The sequence below is a fragment of the Ranitomeya variabilis genome, chromosome 4 (assembly GCF_051348905.1).
Source record: "Ranitomeya variabilis isolate aRanVar5 chromosome 4, aRanVar5.hap1, whole genome shotgun sequence".
NCBI lineage: Eukaryota > Metazoa > Chordata > Amphibia > Anura > Dendrobatidae > Ranitomeya > Ranitomeya variabilis.
Window position 1 is genome coordinate 718,207,054 of NC_135235.1, and position 22,766 is coordinate 718,229,819.

Consider the following 22,766-nt stretch of genomic DNA (forward strand, 5'->3'; position numbering starts at 1 on the left):
TCGTTCACACACGGCTCCGCTCCATACACCTTGTACACACACACAGCTCCACTCCGCACACCTCGTACACACGGCTCCGCTCCGTACACCTCGTACACACACGGCTCCACTCCATACACACACGGCTCCGCTCCGTACACCTCGTACACACGCGACTCTGCTCCGTCCACCTCGTACACACGGCTCTGCTACATCCACACTGTAAACCCCTCCTGACCCCACACATAAACTTCCCCTCATCCAGCACCATGACAACCAGCACAGCAGAGTCCTGCATACACTGAGGCCCCTGATCATGTGACCCCTGACTCCTCCCCTCCTGTAACCTCATCACAGGTCCTGTGCGCAGAGTTCAGCCATTCAGCTTATCTGCTGGTGTTGCTTCTTAAGATCAGGTAACGTTTGGCAGAAGTCTCCTGCAGAAAGTACAATTCCCCCACTAAGTGATTCGATCCTGCAGATCTCTGGAGGTGCGGATCTCGGGCCTCGGTCACTTTCTTGTGCCCCACGGTACATTAGCCTCAATTACCTTCCAAGTCTGTGATACTTTCTCTTACCCTGAGCCCTCAGTGATATTACAGAGGGAGTTTCCAGAGTGTGATGCCCCAGGGTCCTGGTCGTCACAGTGGCATTGCTTTCCTCTTGGGGAGAGTGATGTCACGCTTGGAAGCGATGAAGGATATCTTTCACCAGGTAAACATTACATACAACACGTTCACACTTGACTCCAGGCCAGAAGGGGGAGCTCTGTACCCGGATTTAGGGTGAACTCCCCTTGATATATTCTGGTTTTGGAAGGAAAGTAGTTAGCTCGTCCCAGACAGCAGACAGTGCAGAGTGTCAGAGGACCTGAAGAGAGTGGACACTGTAGTGATGGGCAGTCCAGCTCTTTTTGGCAATCCAGCTCTCATTGCTCCGCTCACCAAAAAGAGCCAGCTCTTTCGGCTCACAAAACGGCCTCTTTTTGGATCCTAAATGGATCCCCATTGCATGTGTGTTCAGGCGCCCGAAACCACGCCCACCTACCACTGAAACTCCGCCCACTTGCTAGGAACCAATGAAATTGAGTGGGTGGAGTTTTGCTCAGGTGGGCGTGGTTACGCCTGCCGAAGTCCTGGATTTTATGCACAGTGAGAGCCATTCAGGGATTTTAGTGCCTCTCACTGGCGTGCCAGCTCCCATCGTTCACAGCAGGGAGCCGGTTCTTTGTGTCGGATCGTTCGCGAATGACACATAACTAGTGGACAGGCAGTGAGTGCCCGAAAGTCTGAAGGGGCCATGTAGTCCAAGGTACTACAGCTCCTTGAAGAAGAAGGAAACCGAAAGAAAGGATTGTAGGAAGAGTGCAGATGGGAGAAAGCGCAGGAGTATAAAACCAGTGGAGCAGAGCTGAGAAGTGCCTACCTCCCTGGCTAGTGCAGATTCCGGAAGACCGTGGCCGTGCTGAACTCTATCGTGGCAAAGCTGAAACAGGCAGGACAGCTGGATTGTACATCACCTGTCTGCATTGATACCCAGGAGACACAGTGATAAATATAATGCCCGGGTAATGATAGAGACCCTGTAGAAAGGCCCAGTTCACCTGTAATACGGGTTGTGTCCTAACCTTTATGGGGGACAGAGAGGAACTGTGAGGACCTTATTTGAAGCCTTAGGCAGTAAGGGACTACAACACCACCGCACTTGGAGGAAGGCTTTGATCTCCACCTGGTAAAGGGGACACTGGATTCGCTTCAAAGGCGGCCGGACCCTGCCCTGTACCTGTTGTCTGGTGCCCTGGACTGTGGTCAATCAGTCTACACCCACAGTCTACAGCTCATGCACCTCCTCGTCCTCTTCAGCCTCCATCTCTGAAATCAACACATCAGTCAGAAGCTGGAATCACTGCAGCACTGCCTCAGCCAAGCGGCAACAGGCTGTGCTGAAGCTAATCTGCATAGGTGACAAACCGCACAATGCAGAAGAGTTGTGGACAGCGCTGAAAGAGCAGTCAGACATTTGGATGACACCGCTGAACCTACAGACAGGCATGGTCGTGTGTGACAATGGCCGGAACCTGGTGGCGGCTCTGAGGCAAGGTGAGCTCACACACGTACCTTGCCTGGCCCATGTGCTTAACCTCGTGTTTCAACGTTTTCTGAAAAGCTACCCAGAGCTGCTGGATCTGCTAGTGAAAGTACGCCATTTTAGAAATTCAGCTACAGCATCAGCCGCCCTTGCCGTGCTTCAGCAGCATTTTCAGCTTCCGGCTCACCGACTGGTGTGTGATGTCCCCACAAATTGGAACTCTACACTGCATATGTTGGAAGGGATTTGTGAGCAGAAGAGGGCAGTTGTTGATTACAAACATCAACAAGGCTGTCGATATTCAGTTCAGACTCCACACATAAGACCTCAGGAGTGGATATGGATGTCAGACATATGTACCATCCTACAAAACTTTGAGGACTGCACCAAGCTGGTGGCCATAATTAGCATCACCATCCTGCTTCTCAGCATTCTGAAAACCTCTCTGGTCACAATTAAAGAGGATGCATTGCAGGCAGAGCACGAGGACATGGACCAAGGAACCATACAGGGGGATTACACTCAGCCCAAACTCATGTCATCCCAACGTGGATTGGTAGGCAATGAGGAGGAGGAGGAAGAACAAGAGCTACTTTCATGCGCTATAGACGGTACTACAAGCATAGCTGTCATACCGTCTGTTCAGTGAGGATGGCCTGAGGACAGCATGGTCAGTCATCCTTTTGCTGAGGACACGGAAGTCTTGCCTGTTAGTAGTCTGGCACACATGGCTGACTTTATGTAGCGCTGTGCTTCACACGACCCTTGCATTATAAAAATTTTGGGTGACACTCATTACTGGTTGGTGATACTTCTAGACCCACACTACAAGGAGAACTTTCAATCTCTGCTGCCAGAGGCAGAGAGGTGTACTAAAATGTTCCAGTACCAGAGGGCCCTTGTAGAGGAATTAATTAGAAAATTCCCATGTGAGAACGCTGGCAGCAGACATCAGAGTTTGTTGTACAACCAAGGAGTCCAAGCGAGAGAGACAGAAGTACAATCCAGCTCAGGAAAAGGAAAGATGGCAACGTTCTGGGACATTTTTCTCAGACCCTCCCATCGCGCCGGCATAGAGGCAACGGGTGCTGTCACAAGAAGTGCAATGCTTGGGAAGATGCTGAGGGAGTACCTTGCAGATCGTACAAAAGTCCTCGGTGATTCCTCTGTGCCTTTTAATTATTGGATATCCAAGCTGGATATGTGGCATGAACTGGCTCTCTACGCCTTGGAGGTCCTGGCCTGCCCTGCTACTAGCGTTCTGTCAGAGCAGGTTTTTAGTTCCACTGGTGGAATTATAACTGATAAGTGCATCCACCTGTCAACTGAAAATACTGACAGGCTGACTCTTATAAAGATGAACAAGGGCTGGATTGGGCAAGATTTCTGTACACCACCAAGTGAAAACAGCGAAACATAAACTGTAATACATTGTCTTTTGTGTGGAGGTGTATTGTCATGCACCTCTCCCCAACCACACATTGCTATCCACTTCCTGATTTGGTATGTTTGGTGTTATCCTCCTTATCCTCATCCTTATCCAGGGCCGTATTTAGAGTTTGTGCTGCCCTACGCACTTTTAGTGCTGCCACCCCCATTGGTATAACTAAGGGCTCATACTCACATGCAAGAAACTCGGATGAGTGTCGCACGTCAATACCCGGCACTGAGATCGGAGCCTGTGGCCGCATAGCAGTACACGCTCTGCTTCTGAGTGCCGGGTATTGATGTGCGACACTCATCCGTGTTTCTCGCATGCAAGTATGAACCCTAATGCAGACACTGTCGGCAGTTACTTAGGCTACTTTCACATCAGCGATTTTTGCCATTCGCGGCACACATACATACAGCCCCGCACACACATACAGCTCCGCGCACACACACATACAGCTCCACACATACCCACACATACAGCCCTACACATACACATACAGTCCCGCACATACACATACAGCCCCGCACACACACAGCTCCTCAAACATACAGCTCCGCACACATACACAGCCCCCCACACACATACAGCTCCGCGCACACACACAGCTACACACACACATATACAGCTACACACAGCTCCACACGCACACACACATATACAGCTCCACACACACAGCTCCGCACACACATACAGCCCCACACACACATACAGCTCTGCACACACACAGCTCCACTGCCCGCACACACATACACACACAGCTCTGCACACACAGCTCCACACACAAACAGCTCCACTGCCCACACACACATACAGCTCTGCACGCACACACATACAGCTCCACTGCCCACACACATACATACAGCCCCACACATACAGCTCCACACACACAGCACCGCAGACACACACATACAGCTCCGCACACACTACCGCAGACACACATTCAGCTCCGCGCGCACACACACACATACAGCTCTGCACACACAGCTCTGCGCGCACGCACACACATACAGCTCTGCACACACATACAGTTCTGCGCACATGCACACATACAGCTCTGCGGCCCGCACACGTACAGCTCTGCACACACACAGCTATGCACGCACACACATACAGCTCTGCTGCCCGCACACACAGCTCCGCACACACATACAGCTCTGCTGTCCGCACACACACATACAGCTCTGCACACACATACAGCTCTGCGCACATACAGCTCCGCTGCCCGCACACACATACAGACACATACAGCTCTGCATGCACACACATACAGCTCCGCTGCCCGCACACACATACAGACACTGCTCTGCATGCACACACATACAGCTCCACTGCCCGTGCACACACAGACACACACATACAGCTCAGCTGCCCACACATACATACAGACCCACACACATACAGCTCCGCACACACAGCACCGCAGACACACACATACAGCTCCGCACACACACCACCACAGACACACACATACAGCTCCGCGCGCACATACACAGCACAACACAGACACACACATACAGCTCTGCACACACAGCTCTGCGCGCACGCACACACATACAGCTCTACACACACATACAGTTCTGCGCGCATGCACACATACAGCTGCGCTGCCCGCACACATACAGCTCTGCACACACAGCTCCGCTGCCCGCACACATACAGCTCTGCACACACACAGCTCTGCACGCATGCACGCACACACATACAGCTCTGCTGCCCGCACACACAGCTCCGCACACACATACAGCTCTGCTGTCCGCACACACACATACAGCTCTGCACACACATACAGCTCTGCGCACATACAGCTCCGCTGCCCGCACACACATACAGACACATACAGCTCTGCACGCACACACATACAGCTCCGCTGCCCGCACACACATACAGACACTTACTGCTCTGCATGCACACACATACAGCTCCACTGCCCGTGCACACAGACACACACATACAGCTCAGCTGCCCACACATACATACAGCCCCACACACATACAGCTCCGCACACACAGCACCGCAGACACACACATAAAGCTCCGCACACACACCACCACAGACACACACATACAGCTCCGCGCGCACATACACAGCACAACACAGACACACACATACAGCTCTGCACACACAGCTCTGCGCGCACGCACACACATACAGCTCTACACACACATACAGTTCTGCGCGCATGCACACATACAGCTGCGCTGCCCGCACACATGCAGCTCTGCACACACAGCTCTGCATGCACGCACACACATACAGCTCTGCTGCCCGCACACACACAGCTCCGCACACACATACAGCTCTGCACGCACACACATACAGCTTCGCTGCCCACACACATACAGCCCCACACACACATACAGCTCCGCACACACAGCACCGCAGACACACACATACAGCTCCTCACACACACCACCGCAGACACACAGCTCCGCGCGCACACACACACACAGCACAACACAGACACACACATACAGCTCTGCACACAGCTCTGCACGCACACACATACAGCTCTGCACACACATACAGTTCTGCGGGCATGCACACATACAGCTCCGCTGCCCGCACACATACAGCTCTGCACACACAGCTCTGCACGCACGCACACACATACAGCTCTGCTGCCTGCACACACAGCTCCGCACACACATACAGCTCTGCTGTCTGCACACACACACACATACAGCTCTGCACACACATACAGCTCTGCGCACATACACTAAGTTCCAAATTATTATGCAAATTACATTTTTATCAGATTTTTCTAAATGGTTGGTGCAAATGACAGTCAGTCTAATAAAAGTCATCACCTGTTAGATTATACATCGAATTTTATTGAAGAAACCTCCCAATGATAACAGTATAATCTCCAAAATGAATAAAAACTCAAAATGCACTGTTCCAAATTATTATGCACAGTAGAATTTTTATACATTTTATATGTTTTAAAGAACTGAAAATGCTCATTTGTGGAATTTACAGCATTAGGAGGTCACATTCACTGAACAAAAAAGCTATTTAACGCCAAAACATCCCAACAGGCCAAGTTACATGTTAACATAGGACCCTTCTTTGATGTCACCTTCACAATTCTTGCATCCATTGAACTTGAGAGTTTTTGGAGAGTTTCTGCTTGTATTTCTTTGCATGAAGTCAGAATAGCCTCCCAGAGCTGCTGTTTGGATGTGAACTGCCTCCCACCCTCCTAGATCTTTTGCTTGATGATGCTCTAAAGGTTCTCTATAGGGTTGAGGTCAGGGGAAGATGGTGGCCACACCATGAGTTTATCTCCTTTTATGCCCATAGCAGCCAATGACTCAGAGGTATTCTTTGCAGCATGAGATGGGGCATTGTCAGCATGAAGATGATTTTGCTCCTGAAGGCACGTTTCTGCTTTTTAGACCATAGAAGAAAGTTGTCAGTCAGAAACTCTATATACTTTGCAGAGGTAATTTTCACACCTTCAGGAACCTTAAAGGGCCTTACCAGCTGTTTCCCATGATTCTGGCCCAAAACGTGACTCCTCCACCTCCTCGCTGACGTTGCAGCCTTGTTGGGACAAGGTGGCCATCCACCAACCATCCACTACTCCATCCATCTGGACCATCCAGGGTTGCTCAACACTTATCAGTAAACAAGACTGTTTGGAAATTAGTCTTCATGTATGTGTGGGCCCAATACAACCATTTTTGCTTGTGAACACTGTTTAAGGGTGGCCGAATAGTAGGTTTATGCACCACAGCAAGCCTTCAAAGGAGCCTACACCTTGAGGTTCGAGGGACTCCAGAGGCACCAGCAGCTTCAAATATCTGTTTGCTGCTTTGTAATGGCTTTTTAGCAGCTGCTCTCTTAATCCGATGAACTTGCCTGGCAGAAATCTTCCTCATTATGCCTTTATCAGCACAAACACATTTGTGCTCAGATACAGCCACAAATCTCTTAACAGTACGATGATCACGCTTATGTTTTTGGAAAATTTCGAATGTTTTCATCCCTTCACCAAGGCATTGCACTATTTGATGCTTTTCAGCAGCAGAGAGATCCTTTTTCTTTCCCATGTTACTTGAAAACTGTGACCTGCTTAATAATGTGGAACATCATTTTTAAGTAGTTTTCCTTTAATTAGAATCACCTGAAAAACCAATTATCACATGTGTTTAAGATTGATTCAGTGATCCATTGAGCCCTGAGACACAATACCATCCACGAGTTTATTTGAAAAACAAAACAATTAAATCTTTATGACACTTAAATCCAATTTGCATAATAATTTGGAACACAGTGTACACACACATACAGCTCCGCTGCCCGCACACACATACAGACACATACAGCTCTGCACGCACACATACAGCTCCGCTGCCCTCACACACATACAGACACATACAGCTCTGCATGCACACACATACAGTTCCGCTGCCCGCGCGCACACACACACACAGACACACACATACAGCTCCGCTGCCCACACACACATACATACAGCCCCACACACATACAGCTCCGCACACACAGCACCGCAGACACACACATACAGGTCCGCACACACACCACCGCAGACACACACATACAGCTCCGCGTGCACACACACAGCACAACACAGAAAAACACACATACAGCTCTGCACACACAGCTCTGCGAACACGCACACACATACAGCTCTGCACACACATACAGTTCTGTGCGCATGCACACATACAGCTCCGCTGCCCGCACACATACAGCTCTGCACACACACAGCTACGCACGCACACACATACAGCTCTGCTGCCTGCACACACACAGCTCTGCACACACATACAGCTCTGCACGCACGCACACACATACAGCTCCGCTGCCCACACACACATACATACAGCCCCACACACATACAGCTCTGCACACACAGCACCGCAGACACACACATACAGCTCCGCACACACACAACCGCAGACACACATACAGCTCCGCGCGCACACACACACAGCACAACACAGACACACAGCTTTGCACACAGCTCTGCACACAGAGCTTTGCGCGCACGCACACACATACAGCTCTGCACACACATACAGTTCTGCACGCATGCACACATACAGCTCCGCTGCCCGCACACATACAGCTCTGCACACACACAGCTCTGCACGCACGCACACATACAGCTCTGCTTCACGCACACACAGCTTCGCACACACATACAGCTCTGCTGTCCGCACACACACATACAGCTCTGCGCACATACACACACATACAGCTCCGCTGCCCGCACACACATACAGACACATACAGCTCCGCGTGCACACACACAGCACAACACAGAAAAACACACATACAGCTCTGCACACACAGCTCTGCGAACAGGCACACACATACAGCTCTGCACACACAGTTCTGCGCGCATGCACACATACAGCTCCGCTGCCCGCACACATACAGCTCTGCACACACACAGCTCTGCACGCACGCACACACATACAGCTCTGCTGCCCGCATACACACAGCTCTGCACACACATACAGCTCTGCACGCACACACACACATACAGCTCCGCTGCCCACACACACATACATACAGCCCCACACACATACAGCTCTGCACACACAGCACCGCAGACACACATACAGCTCCGCACACACACAACCACAGACACACATACAGCTCCGCGCGCGCACACACAGCACAACACAGACACACACATACAGCTCTGCACACACAGCTCTGCGTGCACGCACACACATACAGCTCTGCACACACATACAGTTCTGCATGCATGCACACATACCGCTGCCCGCACACATGCAGCTCTGCACACACAGCTCTGCACGCACGCACACACATACAGCTCTGCTGCCCGCACACACAGCTTCGCACACACATACAGCTCTGCTGTCCGCACACACACATACAGCTCTGCGCACATACACACACATACAGCTCCGCTGCCCGCACACACATACAGACACATACAGCTCTGCACGCACGCACACACATACAGCTCCGCTGCCCGCACACACATACAGACACATACAGCTCCGCGTGCACACACACAGCACAACACAGAAAAACACACATACAGCTCTGCACACACATCTCTGCACACACAGCTCTGCGAACATGCACACACATACAGCTCTGCACACACATACAGTTCTGCGTGCATGCACACATACAGCTCCGCTGCCCGCACACATACAACTCTGCACACACACAGCTCTGCACGCACACACATACAGCTCTGCTGCCCGCACACACACAGCTCCGCACACACATACAGCTCTGCACGCACGCACACACATACAGCTCCGCTGCCCACACACACACACATACAGCCCCACACACATACAGCTCCGCACACACAGCACCGCAGACACACACATACAGCTCCGCACACACACAACCGCAGACACACATACAGCTCCGCGCGCACACACACAGCACAACACAGACACACACACATACAACTCTGCACACACAGCTCTGCACACACAGCTCTGCGCGCACGCACACACATACAGCTCTGCACACACATACAGTTCTGCACGCATGCACACATACAGCTCCGCTGCCCGCACACATACAGCTCTGCACACACAGCTCTGCACGCACGCACACACATACAGCTCTGCTGCCCGCACACACACAGCTTCGCACACACATACAGCTCTGCGCACATACACACACATACAGCTCCGCTGCCCGCACACACATACAGCTCTGCACGCACACACATACAGCTCCGCTGCCCGCACACACATACAGACACATACAGCTCTGCATGCACACACATACAGCTCCCCTGCCCGCGCGCACACACATACATACAGCTCTGCTGCCCGCGCACACATACAGACACATACAGCTCTGCACGCACACACATACAGACACATACAGCTCTGCATGCACACACATATAGCTCCGCTGCCCACGCACACACACACACACAGACACACACATACATACAGCTCCGCTGCCCGCGCACACATACAGACACATACAACTCTGCACGCACACACATACAGCTCCGCTGCACGCACACACATACAGACACATACAGCTCTGCATGCACACACATATAGCTCCGCTGCCCACGCACACCCACACACAGACACACACATACATACAGCTCCACTGCCCGCACACACACAGACACACACATACATACAGCTCCGCTGCCCGCGCACACATACAGACACATACAACTCTGCACGCACACACATACAGCTCCGCTGCCTGCACACACATACAGACACATACAGCTCTGCATGCACACACATACAGCTCCGCTGCCCGCGCGCACACACACACACACACACAGACACCCACATACATACAGCTCTGCGCACGCAAACACACACACACATACAATACAGTCACACACACACCAGCACCGGCAATGTTTGCTCCCAGGACCCAGATAGAGTGAGTGGGGGGTTATTATACCCCACCCCCACCACTCACTCTCTGGGTCCATCTGCCGGGAGCAAAAATCAAACATTAAGGGCTGCTGACTGTGTTTTCATGGCTCCTCCAGCCTCAGGCACTACAGGCAGAAACGAGGCTGAGGAATGTGAGGGAAGGGGCGAGGACCATGAGGTGAGTCACAGACAGAGCCATGCAGCAGGCAGCGTGCGGGCAGGAGCCAGGAGGGAGATCATTACAGACAGAGACAGTGTACACGACTTACTGTGTATGTACTGCTCTACTGTCTGCGAGTCCTCCAGGCCAGCAATGTGAGTCCAGGACACGACCCATGGTCGGGACACAGGGCGCCGGCGCTCCACCTCAGCAGTCAGTCAGTCACATTCCGGCCGGGCACCAGTGAGGCTGTGAGCAGGGGCATCACTGTGTCTCAGCAGGGGGAGTAGGGAGAGTCGGCACCAGCACCACGTGTTCTGGCTGCCGCTCTGCCACCCCCTGTCTTCATTAAGGGACGCAGAGCCAGGACTGGTACAGGAAAAAAAACAAAAAAAAAACAACCTTGCTCAGGTGCCGCCCCCCGCTTGTTCCCGCCCTGGGCACGTGCCCTCAAGTGCCTAGTGGCAAATATGGCCCTGTCCTTATCATCCACAACCAGTACAACACCAGGGTGAACGTATTCCATGATGTAAAAGTCACTCAATTTTTGTGCAAGGGTGTGTTTCAAATGCCCGTTACTAATTAGAAACCAAAATAAACTCCCCCAGGGGGAACTGTATAGGTGTAGATGTACGTATATTTTTTCCATTTATTCTTATATATTCCAGTTTTAATAACTCTGCACCGTCCTTTTATGACCCAGTGTATACCTCTACAATATGAAAATATTGAAATACTGTTATATATTTTTTGTTATATCCCTTACTCTGAGCTATTGTCAGGGACAAATATATCTCGTTGGACACAATCTGGCATCATATATATGAATCTGTGTTCGCCCCTCCCTTTTGTTATTTACTTTCATCGGTGGATTCACATTTTTTTATATATATATATCAGTATGATTTATCTTAGTCTCCTCATTCTCTACTATTAGATCACCAGGCTTAACGTTTTCTGTGCCGCTACAGGCAGTTCAATTTTTGGCAAGGGTGTCTATGATGCCCATAGTATATTTTTAAAAAATGTATCCCCCTTGGAGAAATGTTTGTCAGCCCATGCACTGCGTGTATGGGCATTACAAGTCTTGGAGACACAATCCTTTAGGCCGGGGTCACACTAGAGAGAAATACGGACGTATGAGAGGCGCAAAAACAACGCATTACACTCGGACCAATGTTTCTCTATGAGGCAGCTCCCATCAGCCGTATATTTCTCAGCTGTATTTTACGGGCTGAGAAAATCGCAGCATGCTGCGATTGTCAGCGTATGCCTCCAAAAATACGCCAATGCAATGCAAAATACAGTAATTGTCTACATACGTATAGGGGTGTGTATATATATATATATATATATATATATATATATATAATGTCAATGAGATATATATTTACACATACATATACACACACACACATATATATATATGTTTTCACGAATATTTGAGCCCATTGATCCTTTATATGTCTATTTTGCAAGCCGGTGAGAGAATCTCGCCGTATGGATACCATACGGATGACACACGGATTTTTTTTTGAGACAAAATCGCATCCTCGCATTGAATATGGATCACTGTTCAGGAACTTTTCTGCGTATCTCAGCCATAAAAAACGGACCGTATTTTTATACATTAGGTGTGACCCCGGCCTTACATTGAGCCTAGTTTTTCTTGAGGCCTTCAGCAATGTCTCCTCCTTCTCCACCACTAGATCACCACACTTAACGTGTTCTGTGATGCTACAGGCAGTACAATTTTTGCCAAGCCTGTCTATGATGTCCATAAAATATTTTTAAAAAGGGTACCTCCAATGGTGAAATGTTTCTTGGCCCATGCACTTTGTGTATGGTCGTTACAAGCCTAGTAGACCCGCTCCTTATCATTGGGCCTAGTTTTTAATGAAGTCTTCCTCCACCTCTCATCATTTTCCACCACTAGATCACCAGGGTTCATGTGTTCCATGCTGCTACAGACCGTAATTTTTTTGGCAAGGGTGTCTGTGATCCCAATTAAATATTTTTTGACAAATGTATACCCCATGGGGAAATGTTTGTCAGCCCATACACTTAGTGTATGGGCATTACAAGTCTAGGAGACACGCTTCTTAACATTGGGCCTAGTTTTTAATAATGACTTCCTCCACATGTCATTATTCTCTGCCATTAGAACACCATGGTGAATGTGTTCTGTGCTTCTACAGCCATTCAATTTTTGGCCTATGGCGTCTATGATCCTCATAAATAATTCTTTAAAAATGTACCCCCCCCATGGGGAAATGTTTGTCAGCCCATACACTTGGTGAATGGGCATTACAAATTTAGGAGACCCGCTCCTTTGTAATGGGACAGTTTTTTTATGAGGCCCTACTCCATGTTTCTTCCAAGGGGGATTGGGGTGCGTGCAAATTTGGGTCAAGGCGGAACTTGCATTCAAGGCATAAGGAAACAGTATGGCAGGACCAACTGAAGAATGTGAAGTGGGTTTTCCTGTGGCCATCCAGTACCTGGGTTCAAAGGCTTTTTGGGGTGCATATGACTTGATAGCAGGGCAGGCCTTGCATTCAATGCAACATTTTTTCAGGAGTCCCTCCTGCACCTCTCGTGAAAGGGGTATTGGGGTGCATTGTAATTGTTGGCAGCCCAGCCACTCACTTCATAGGCAATAACAGCATAGGAGGCCCACTGTTTAATAATGGCCCTTTAAAAATATTAATGCTGCCTGATGCCCCTGTAAAAATAGCCTGTGCGACTGAGTCCCTCTTTCATTAATGAAACAAGATGTGTCTTTTTATGTGTCACACACCACATGGCCAGCTAGGGTTGTTAAATGTTACAATGACATTTCCCAGTGAATGCATTGTAAAAGTTGAAAAACGCGGCGTGTGAACATAGCCCAAGTGGTGGAGGAATATTTTTGTCTGGGGTTAATTATTTTGCCTTATATACAAGTCATTACCCTGGAAAGGATGTACCTTAACATATTTCCCAAAATATCCATTTTGGTTTCGGTTTTGTATGTTTTTTGGTGCACCTGGAAAAATGGCATGAAACTCTGACAACATTGCTTACAGCTGTGACCTAGGAGTCAGAAATGCTTCCAGGGGTGTTAAATATTAATTATTAATTGAATTTTTCTTATTCTCAATTCTGTACTGAGCACATTGCCTTTTGATGACATTGCAATAGCTATTCCTGTATATTGAGCTAAGAGTAAACGTTAACACCGTATAGAGAGAACACGTGTTCTATGGGACATATATAATCCTCAGCTCTTAGGAGGTCAGGCGGTCACTTGGGGCCTCCTCCTGCCTTCTCCTTCACTCTCTATGGACTGCAGACTTCACACAGATGGAATGGACAGCTGGTATGTCAGTTATCAAGGATGACTACTACCATACTCCATGACAGGGACAGACGCCATTTACCATTAAAGATGGGGTACAAACGTTGATACGGACAAATTGACAATCTTTGTAACTACTTCACCTGTTTTATATAAATGTGTGAAATAAGCATATTTAACAAGGGGCGATTCCCATTATGTTCCTGTGTCATTTGAGCAGTGTTTTCATCATTTTCAGACATTTTTAGACCTTTAAAAGGACCCCCGGGGGGGGGGGGGATCGCAGTAAAATTACTCTTGTTTCCCATAGACTTACATTGGGCTTGTTGCTCGGGTCGAATACCCGAGTATTCCAATTTACTCGACCCGAGCAACAAGCATCCGAGCATTTTAGTGCTCGCTCATCACTATGGGTGACGGCTTATTGTTTGCATGCTGAGCTGAAGTTTTTATTGATACAATTTTTGTGTAGATACAATGTTTTGATTGCTTGATATTGCATTTTAATGCAATGTTGCGGCGACAAAAAAAATTTAATTCTGTCGTTTTTCCTTTATTTCTCATTACGCCGTTTACAGATCACATGAATTCTTTTTATATATTGATAGCTTAGGCAATAATGAACTAAGCGATACCAAATATATGTATTTTTTGTTTTTGAATGGGGTCGTGATATAAACTTTTATATACAGTATATATTTTATATTTTTAAAAAACATTTTTCATTTTACTTTACACTTGCTTCAGTTGTCTCCATGGGAGACCGGAAGCTGTGATCATCCGATCACTTGTGCTACACAGAACAGTGCTTCAGCCCTGCTCTGTATAGCAGAAATGTTCACTTGCTGTGAGCGCCGATGGCTGGCCCAGCACTCATAGCTATCCGGCAATGACAACCACAGGGGTCTCCTGCAGACCCCGGGTTGTCATGCCAACCCATCAGTGACCCACAATCATGTTAGTGACGTGCTTTGGTGCGATCGTGTTAAATGCTGCTGTCAGAGATTTACAGCAGCATTTAACAGGTTAACAGCCGCGGGTGGATCACGATTCCATCCACGGCTGTTAGGGGCGCAAGTCAGCTGCTGAAAACAACTGACATGTGCCGGAAAAGATGTGGGCTCAGCGCCTGAGCTCACATCAAACGGAGAGACCCGACATGCTCCGTACATGTACGGCGCATATCATGAAGGGGTTAATATCTGTTTTGTTTTCTGGTGTTTCTGTGTAATATAGGAAAGCCTAAGGGGAGAAATAAACCCCCTAAAACACTGTACATGGAGACTTTGGTATCAGATAACTTATGTTCACGGTGTTTGTGCAAACAAAAAAGCTTTTATAAAAGCCTCAAACTTCTGTGTGTGACTCAGAGCTGAGATCTAACGTGATAGAAGATTACAGTGCGGGGAAGACGGGAAACCTTCATATAGACGGCCGGTGGGGATGGAGTCAGTGACCGACTCTGGACAAATATGTTTCTAGAGCCGTAGTAGAAGATGAAGATGTCGTCCTCATCATGAAGTCGTTATTTCTTCTGTCACGTGTAATGAATATCTCCTGCAGTATTGCTAATGCCGATTCCAGTGTCAGTAAATGAGACGAGAATTAGCGTTATGGAAGATGAGTCTATGAGGAACTTCAGCTGCCGACTCAGAGGAAGAAACTGCTTGTTGTCCGTGGCGTAAATATATAGGTTTTATTACTAGATGTAAAGAAGAAAACTAAATACTGTATAATAATAAATCTCATATGTTTCCCTTATTTTCTCCAGTAATTGTATTATTACACAGGATTTTTATACTGTTACATCAGCTCATCTTCTTCTCATTCAGGTCTCTACAATATCGGATCCTCTCAGTGAAGATCTTCTATATAAGAGAATTTTTCTGAATTACCCATCAAAGATGGATATGGACAGAGACAAGATGGCGGAGAGGATATTACACCTCACCCTAGAGATCCTCTTCCAGCTTACTGGAGAGGTGAGAGATTCTGATGACGTCACATTACATCATTATTTATTGGAATAACAGATGGACAGAACTGGAGAGGTGAGGACTCTGGAAATGTCTGTACTGAGATCTATTAATGTATTTCTCCATAACCAGGATTACACAGTAGTGAAGAAGACCTCTAGTGAGCGCTGTCAGGACCCTGTGTCTGAGGGATGGAGAAGACCCCTAAGCCCAATCACGGGGCCTCCCCTGATATATGAGAACTTTAATGACCAGAAGATCCTGGAACTCACCTACAAGATGATTGAGCTGCTGACTGGAGAGGTGACACTGCTGGGAATACTGGGAAATTATACAGTAACACTATGAAGAGATCGGGGGATGACGGTATCATTGTATGTGTCAGGTTCCTATAAGGTGTCAGGATATTGCCATCTATTTCTCCATGGAGGAGTGGGAGTATTTAGAAGGACACAAAGATCTGTACAAATACATCATGATGGCGGAGGCTCCCCAGTTCTTCACATCACCAGGTAATAGACAGGACTAAATACACACAGTCTATAATTATCTATGTAAAGAATGAATTCACTCCCTGTATGTGTTTCCTCGAGATCTATCCAGTAAGATGACAACACCAGAGAGATGTCCGCATCCTCTTCTTCCACAGGACTGTAAACAAGAAGATCCCAATGTTCCTCAGGATCATCAGGTAGATGGAGAGAAGGTGTCATGAGATCTCGACTATGATGTGTAGACAGCTGTGAAGGTCTTGTGCTCAGTCTTTTTTTTATCCACCAGTATTATATGTTTTATACTTGTGTAATGAGAACGGTGGAAATGGCAGGATTAGAGCTGATCATAGATGTGACTTTTCCATCTGTCTGTGACTTTTATAATATATGTTTCAGGGTGAAGATCTGACCCCTATTAATACTACAGAGACATATTTGAGGTGTGATGAGCGGTGTAAAGAGGAGATTGCTACACATGACTACCCAGGTCAGTAGTAACCACTAAATGCAGAAAAGTCACAGATTCTTTTAAGTCACCTCCTGTGTCTGTTTTATCAGTGTTGTACTCCGACCATAATACAATCGTGTGATCACCATTTTGCCTCTAGACCACAACATTCTCCTCCACCCAAAACTGATCTATTCACTTTGGGCACTGAAAACCCTTTTCTATAGAACTTACAACCTGGAGGATCCACTTACCTCCTGGGATTAGGAGACACTGACCCTTACGTGCCCAGATCTGTAAACTACAAAGTAAAATGACAGCGTACATAGAATGTGCTGACAAGTTGGAAATATATTATGATGGGCCTCTTGGAGAAATTGGAGGGTAATGATGCTGTTGTATTCCAAGATCCCTGATATGGGAACAGGGAAAAATCAGGGCTTCGAAAAGCACTGCCAAGTGCTGAGCCATAAAGTTGGGCATCAAAACAAATTAACATAAAAAATTGCTTTCATTTTAAAATGCTTCACATTTCCGATGTGAACCAGCTCCTTCCTCAGGCATATACAAATAATACATTGTGGCTGTTAAATATCCTCCAAAACGGCGTCACTAATCCAATTGCTTAATTCATTAATTAAACCGCGCTTATGATGCACAGTTTTTTGTATTGAAACCTTTCATCTTATACAAAACAATACAAATAGATGTAAAATGCATATTGGAAGTGCAGCGCCCCAGAGTCCTGGTCGTTGCAGTACTGCCGCTCTGCCGCTAAGGGGAGTGATGGTACGTCTGATGGCACTTAAGGAGTTCACCTGACCAGGTATCACAGTCACACATTACACGTCACACTCTGGCCACCAGGGGGAGCAAAGGGTCCTATGATTAGGCCACTCCTCACAATCTGGTAAAACTGGGGGCTGGACAGAAAGTTAGTCAGAAGCTGACTGGGTTGGAACCAGGCAACATCCTGTGGCAGAGGGTGTTGCAGGGGAAGATTCAGGGGGGTCCCTGCCAGGGGTGGGATCCTGACAGAGGCCTAGCGAACAGAACAGAACGTTACGGAACCGCGCCTGCACTTCATTGTGGCGGTATCTTAAGAAAGGACAAGAAGCGAGGATTATTGTGGAGAAGTGAGAAACGAGATAGCAGCACAAAGGAGATAAAGCCAGTAGGAGTCGTGCCGTAAGATCGAGGCAACATCCTACTGAGGCGCGTAGCCGGTGGCCGGAACGCCGAGGAAGTATTGGGCTCCAAGCATTACTTCAAACCAACGGCAGGACAGTTAACTATAGGTTGGCTGTCTCACCTAAATCACCTAAGCAGACATAGGTGGCAATTGTGGGAGAGGGGCGACTCTAGGGTCCCGGAAGAACTCCAGGCCTACCCGTCATATGGGTGTGTCCTAGCCATATCATCTGGGGGACGGAGAGAGAACAGAAAAGAGATGTGGGAAAGAACATCCGAAACAGACACAACAGTTGTGAGGACTATCCCGTGGTGCTCAGCAGGGAGGTACCACAACACACAGGTGCTAGATAGAAGGTAGGCACTGATGTCCACCTGCAAAGGGAACTCTGGATGTGCCTTCGGACCGGCCGGTCTCAGCCAGCCCTGTTAGCAGTGCTCTGGATTGCGGATCCTGAAGCCTTCAGTAAAGAGGTAAAGAGACTGCAACCCCTGTGTCCTCGTTATTCATCGCGACTTGCACCACGCACCACCATCACACCTTTCATTGGACGCCCCTTAGCAGGGTCACAGACCGGGTCTAGCCACCGTGACAACCCCAGAACCGAGACAGAGAGGCCCGGTACCGAGTGCCCTGCGGCCCTGCGTCTGGGGGTGCTCCAGATGCACAATAAAATACGTATAAGAATTATTCAAAAAGATACTCCTATTATGTCGTATTTGCAATGCTCTCATTCAGGCCCTCAGGTTTAAGCGTGGATAGTTTAAAAATCCAATAGGATTTCTTATTCACAAGTCTTTGGAACCTATTAGACACAGTTTCTGATATTTGCTCTAATATAACGTCTTAAACTGGTGGAATCTCGTTTATATTCTAAAACGAACTGCCTAAACAGGCTGTGACAAATTACACCTTTTCTAATATTATGTCTATGGCTTTTCATCCTATTAAGGATTGCTTGAGTCGTTTTTGCCCTCTATCAGTCTTTAGCTTCGTTGTCCTCAATGTCTGCTGCTTGACCTTGTTGTAATGGACTGCCGTCTCAGAAATTTTAAGGATTGAGGCAGCATCGCGTGTCCCTCTGCTAGTAAAAAAAAACACCTATGAATAGCGAATTTAATTACGTCTAAGCAATATTAATCATACACACCAAAAAGGGATGCTAGACTGCACTAATAATATAATGTCAACTTTATTAAAGAACAGGTAAAACCGAATACATAAAAAATGAGACACCACAGAGAACAGACACAACTGGAAGGGATGGCTGGAAAATAAGTGGCTAACATAGAACAACTACCTCCCAATACGATATCAAAGCAGATAGTAATAGCACTCAACCAGTTCCAAAATATAACTACCGATATGGTGACTGAAAAAGTGCAACAGTGCAGTCAATCAGACAATAAATTAATAAATATTCACAAATGTGAGGTAGTACCAAGTGGTATACTATATATTATATATTATAAGAAGTATGTAAAAAGCATCAGTCAGCATATCGGAAAGTATATCATACATCCATTAGTACATACCAGGAGGAACTTATTTACCTAATAGATGCCACCAGCCAGGGACCCGACCACACCCAACGCGCGTTTCGCTAGGAAAGCTTCATCCAGGGCAATATTTATCTGCGACACCGACAATAACTGCTAGAAGATGTGATAACTTGAGAGACCATCTGGTGAGGAGTTACTACACGCCGACGAATCAACCAACTATTTTTTCAGGTAGGGTGACAAAAAAACCTACAAATGTGTGGGGTTGTAGACCCTGCGGGCAATGTATAGCATGTCCCAATATAGAAGTGGCTAAAGATTTCTTGTCGTCTGATGGCAGAAAATTTGTCATTACTCATAGCATTAACTGTTCGACTCAAGCGGTGGTATATTATGCTAGCTGCCCTTGTGCATTGGTATACGTGGGACTTACAACACGAGCTCTTAAAGTTCGAGTCAGAGAGCATGTCCGTGACATTGTTGCAGCTGCAAAAGAAGATGATCCAGAACAGCTTAAGACCATCCCGAGACACTTTAAAAAGTACCATGCGTGTGATCCATCTGGTTTAAAAGTGAGAGGGATCGATCATATCAGACCAAGTCTTCGGGGAGGTAATGTTAGCCGGAATTTGGCCCAGAAAGAGGCCAAATGGATTTGGACCCTACGTACATTACAACCAGATGGGCTTAATGAGACATTGAGTTTTGTTCCATATATTTGAATCACTACCCCGTGCAATGTTGTTTTGTTTTTAATGTGTGGTTTTTATGTTTTTTATGGTTGTTATAGATGGTTTATATGTTTTAGGTTGTTTTTAATTTTGGTACTAATATTGGTATTTATATACCCTTTTATAATATAGGGAGACTGATGTCTGGTGGCCCTTTTTCGTACCTGTGTCTGGTGGGTTTCGTGGTCCTGTTCCTCTTTTGGTTGGTCCTGGAGGGAAGATGGGAACTCCTGAAAAGACAAAGGAAAAGTCACATTCGGTGTCGTTACATCGCACAACATATGGACTATAATGAAGATGATTAATATCTATATGAACTGTGCAACCATATATTTACTCACCATGTCCGTCTTTGGGACCTCTTGGTTTTGGAGTGGGCTGTCTAGACAGAAATAGATGATGTTATACTCTATAGTTTCTTTATGGATTATAGTATTCTTCTTTTCTTCACTTATGACACTATAACACGTATATTGGTATGTATTTTACACCTGCCTTTTTTGCACTTTAGTCAAATGTCTGGCCTTTATATACATACAATGGCTTATACATGTTTTTATATTTTTTATTATCATTTTTATGTTTTGTTATGGCACGACTGCACTTTTTCAGGTATCTTTATTATAGTCAGTAGCAGATTTGTCTTTTGCACTATGATCACATATAGGCCAAAATAATTCTATTTATTATTTTTCTTCTAAAGATACACTGTGGTATTTCATTGGTACCGAAGTTGGTCTAGTTTGACCATATATGTATGCATTTTAGCTTACATGAGTTTTTGTATACACTGTCACTTTGATTTTGATGTTATTATATTCACTTTTTATTGTAAGTGTCACTTTAATTGTCTTTTTCAATATACATATGGGTATTTTATCTATTTATTTATTTATAGATACTATTTTCCATGTAGAGTAGGAGTTATCTTATCCCTTTTGTTAGGCTTAGATATTGTTTTTATTTTATACCTATGTCTAAATGAATGTTCCCATTTTCATTTCATTTTCTTGATGGTACCGCATTGGTTTTGTACGCGTGCACGGTGGCACTTGGGAGATATGACAGGTGCGGGCGGCGCTGGCCGGCGTTAGGTGGTTTGCTGGGCGTGGCTTCCTCCCATGTACGGCCGCATGGTTGGTTGCTTCGGTCCGGGACCGCTGACTGCCGGGGGCGTGTCTGCCTGCCCTGCTCTCCTCCGTAGTGTCAGCGTCGCGTGCGCCATGATGTTGTTATGACGCTACTTGTATCCACCGCATTGGGACTACATTTCCCGGCAGCACATGTGTGTCTGTATCATGTGATTTTGTATTGGGCGCTTACTTTGATTTTATTGGTCTCCCTCTGTTTAAAAGGTGTTCTTTCTGACATGATGCCACTCCCCCTGACGAAGGCACGCCGCCGAAACGCGCGTAGGGGCAGTGGCACCATTGTCTGAGTGTTTAGGTAAAGTAATACTATTTATAATCTTGTTATTTCATTTCCTACCTGCTAGTATGCGACTGTCATTGTTCTTTCACTTAGCGCTCTATGCAGCGTTTATGTTTATTTAATTTTCATGGCAGTACAGTCTATGTGACTCCCGATTGTGGGAGTGAAGCCTTGTGTTTCATACCACCAGGTACTGGGCTTATGAGTATGGCAGGGTAGGATATTACCATTTATACTTTGTCTTTGTTCTATTATATACATTCACTCAGTTTGGTGCCACTTCAATCATCTTGACTCATCGGTATAACACACTTGTGGCTATCAGGTTTTAATGTGTTTTAAGTAAATATTTGGGATTGTATCCCCTGTTGTTGTTGTGCTTTTCCTTAATAAAGTTTATTATATCATTTTTTTGTTCTCATACGCAATTTTTTATATGATTATATATATATATCTAGCGTTGAACATATGTGGATTTCCATATACTTGGGACGTTGTAAATTAATTCAGTTGATGGTCACTAATTAGTATATATATATACGTCCTCTTTGCTGAGGGTAACTTTTTGATCTCTCTTATGTGTATTTGCTGTGTATTTT

General features: G+C 46.7%; 1 protein-coding gene across 1 annotated transcript; it reads left to right on the forward strand.

Moving 5' to 3' along the window:
• The first annotated feature begins 331 nt into the window (after positions 1-331).
• LOC143766613 (uncharacterized) lies at positions 332-22,575 on the forward strand. The gene is made up of 7 exons (XM_077254418.1): positions 332-395; positions 16,226-16,375; positions 16,502-16,672; positions 16,755-16,881; positions 16,963-17,060; positions 17,260-17,350; positions 20,869-22,575. Exons 2-7 carry the CDS (start codon positions 16,298-16,300, stop codon positions 21,039-21,041), a joined length of 738 nt encoding a protein of 245 aa, XP_077110533.1. The 5' UTR covers positions 332-395; positions 16,226-16,297; the 3' UTR covers positions 21,042-22,575.
• Positions 22,576-22,766: the final 191 nt, after the last annotated feature.

What these genes read in the sequence shown, in the direction of transcription:
- LOC143766613 (XM_077254418.1), top strand. Translation starts at nt 16,298, where the DNA reads ATGGATATGGACAGAGACAAGATGGCGGAGAGGATATTACACCTCACC. An exon ending in TTGAGCTGCTGACTGGAGAG is followed by an intron (nt 16,673 to 16,754) that starts GTGACACTGCTG and finishes TGTATGTGTCAG; the next exon opens with GTTCCTATAAGGTGTCAGGA. An exon ending in TGCTACACATGACTACCCAG is followed by an intron (nt 17,351 to 20,868) that starts GTCAGTAGTAAC and finishes TTTATAATATAG; the next exon opens with GGAGACTGATGTCTGGTGGC.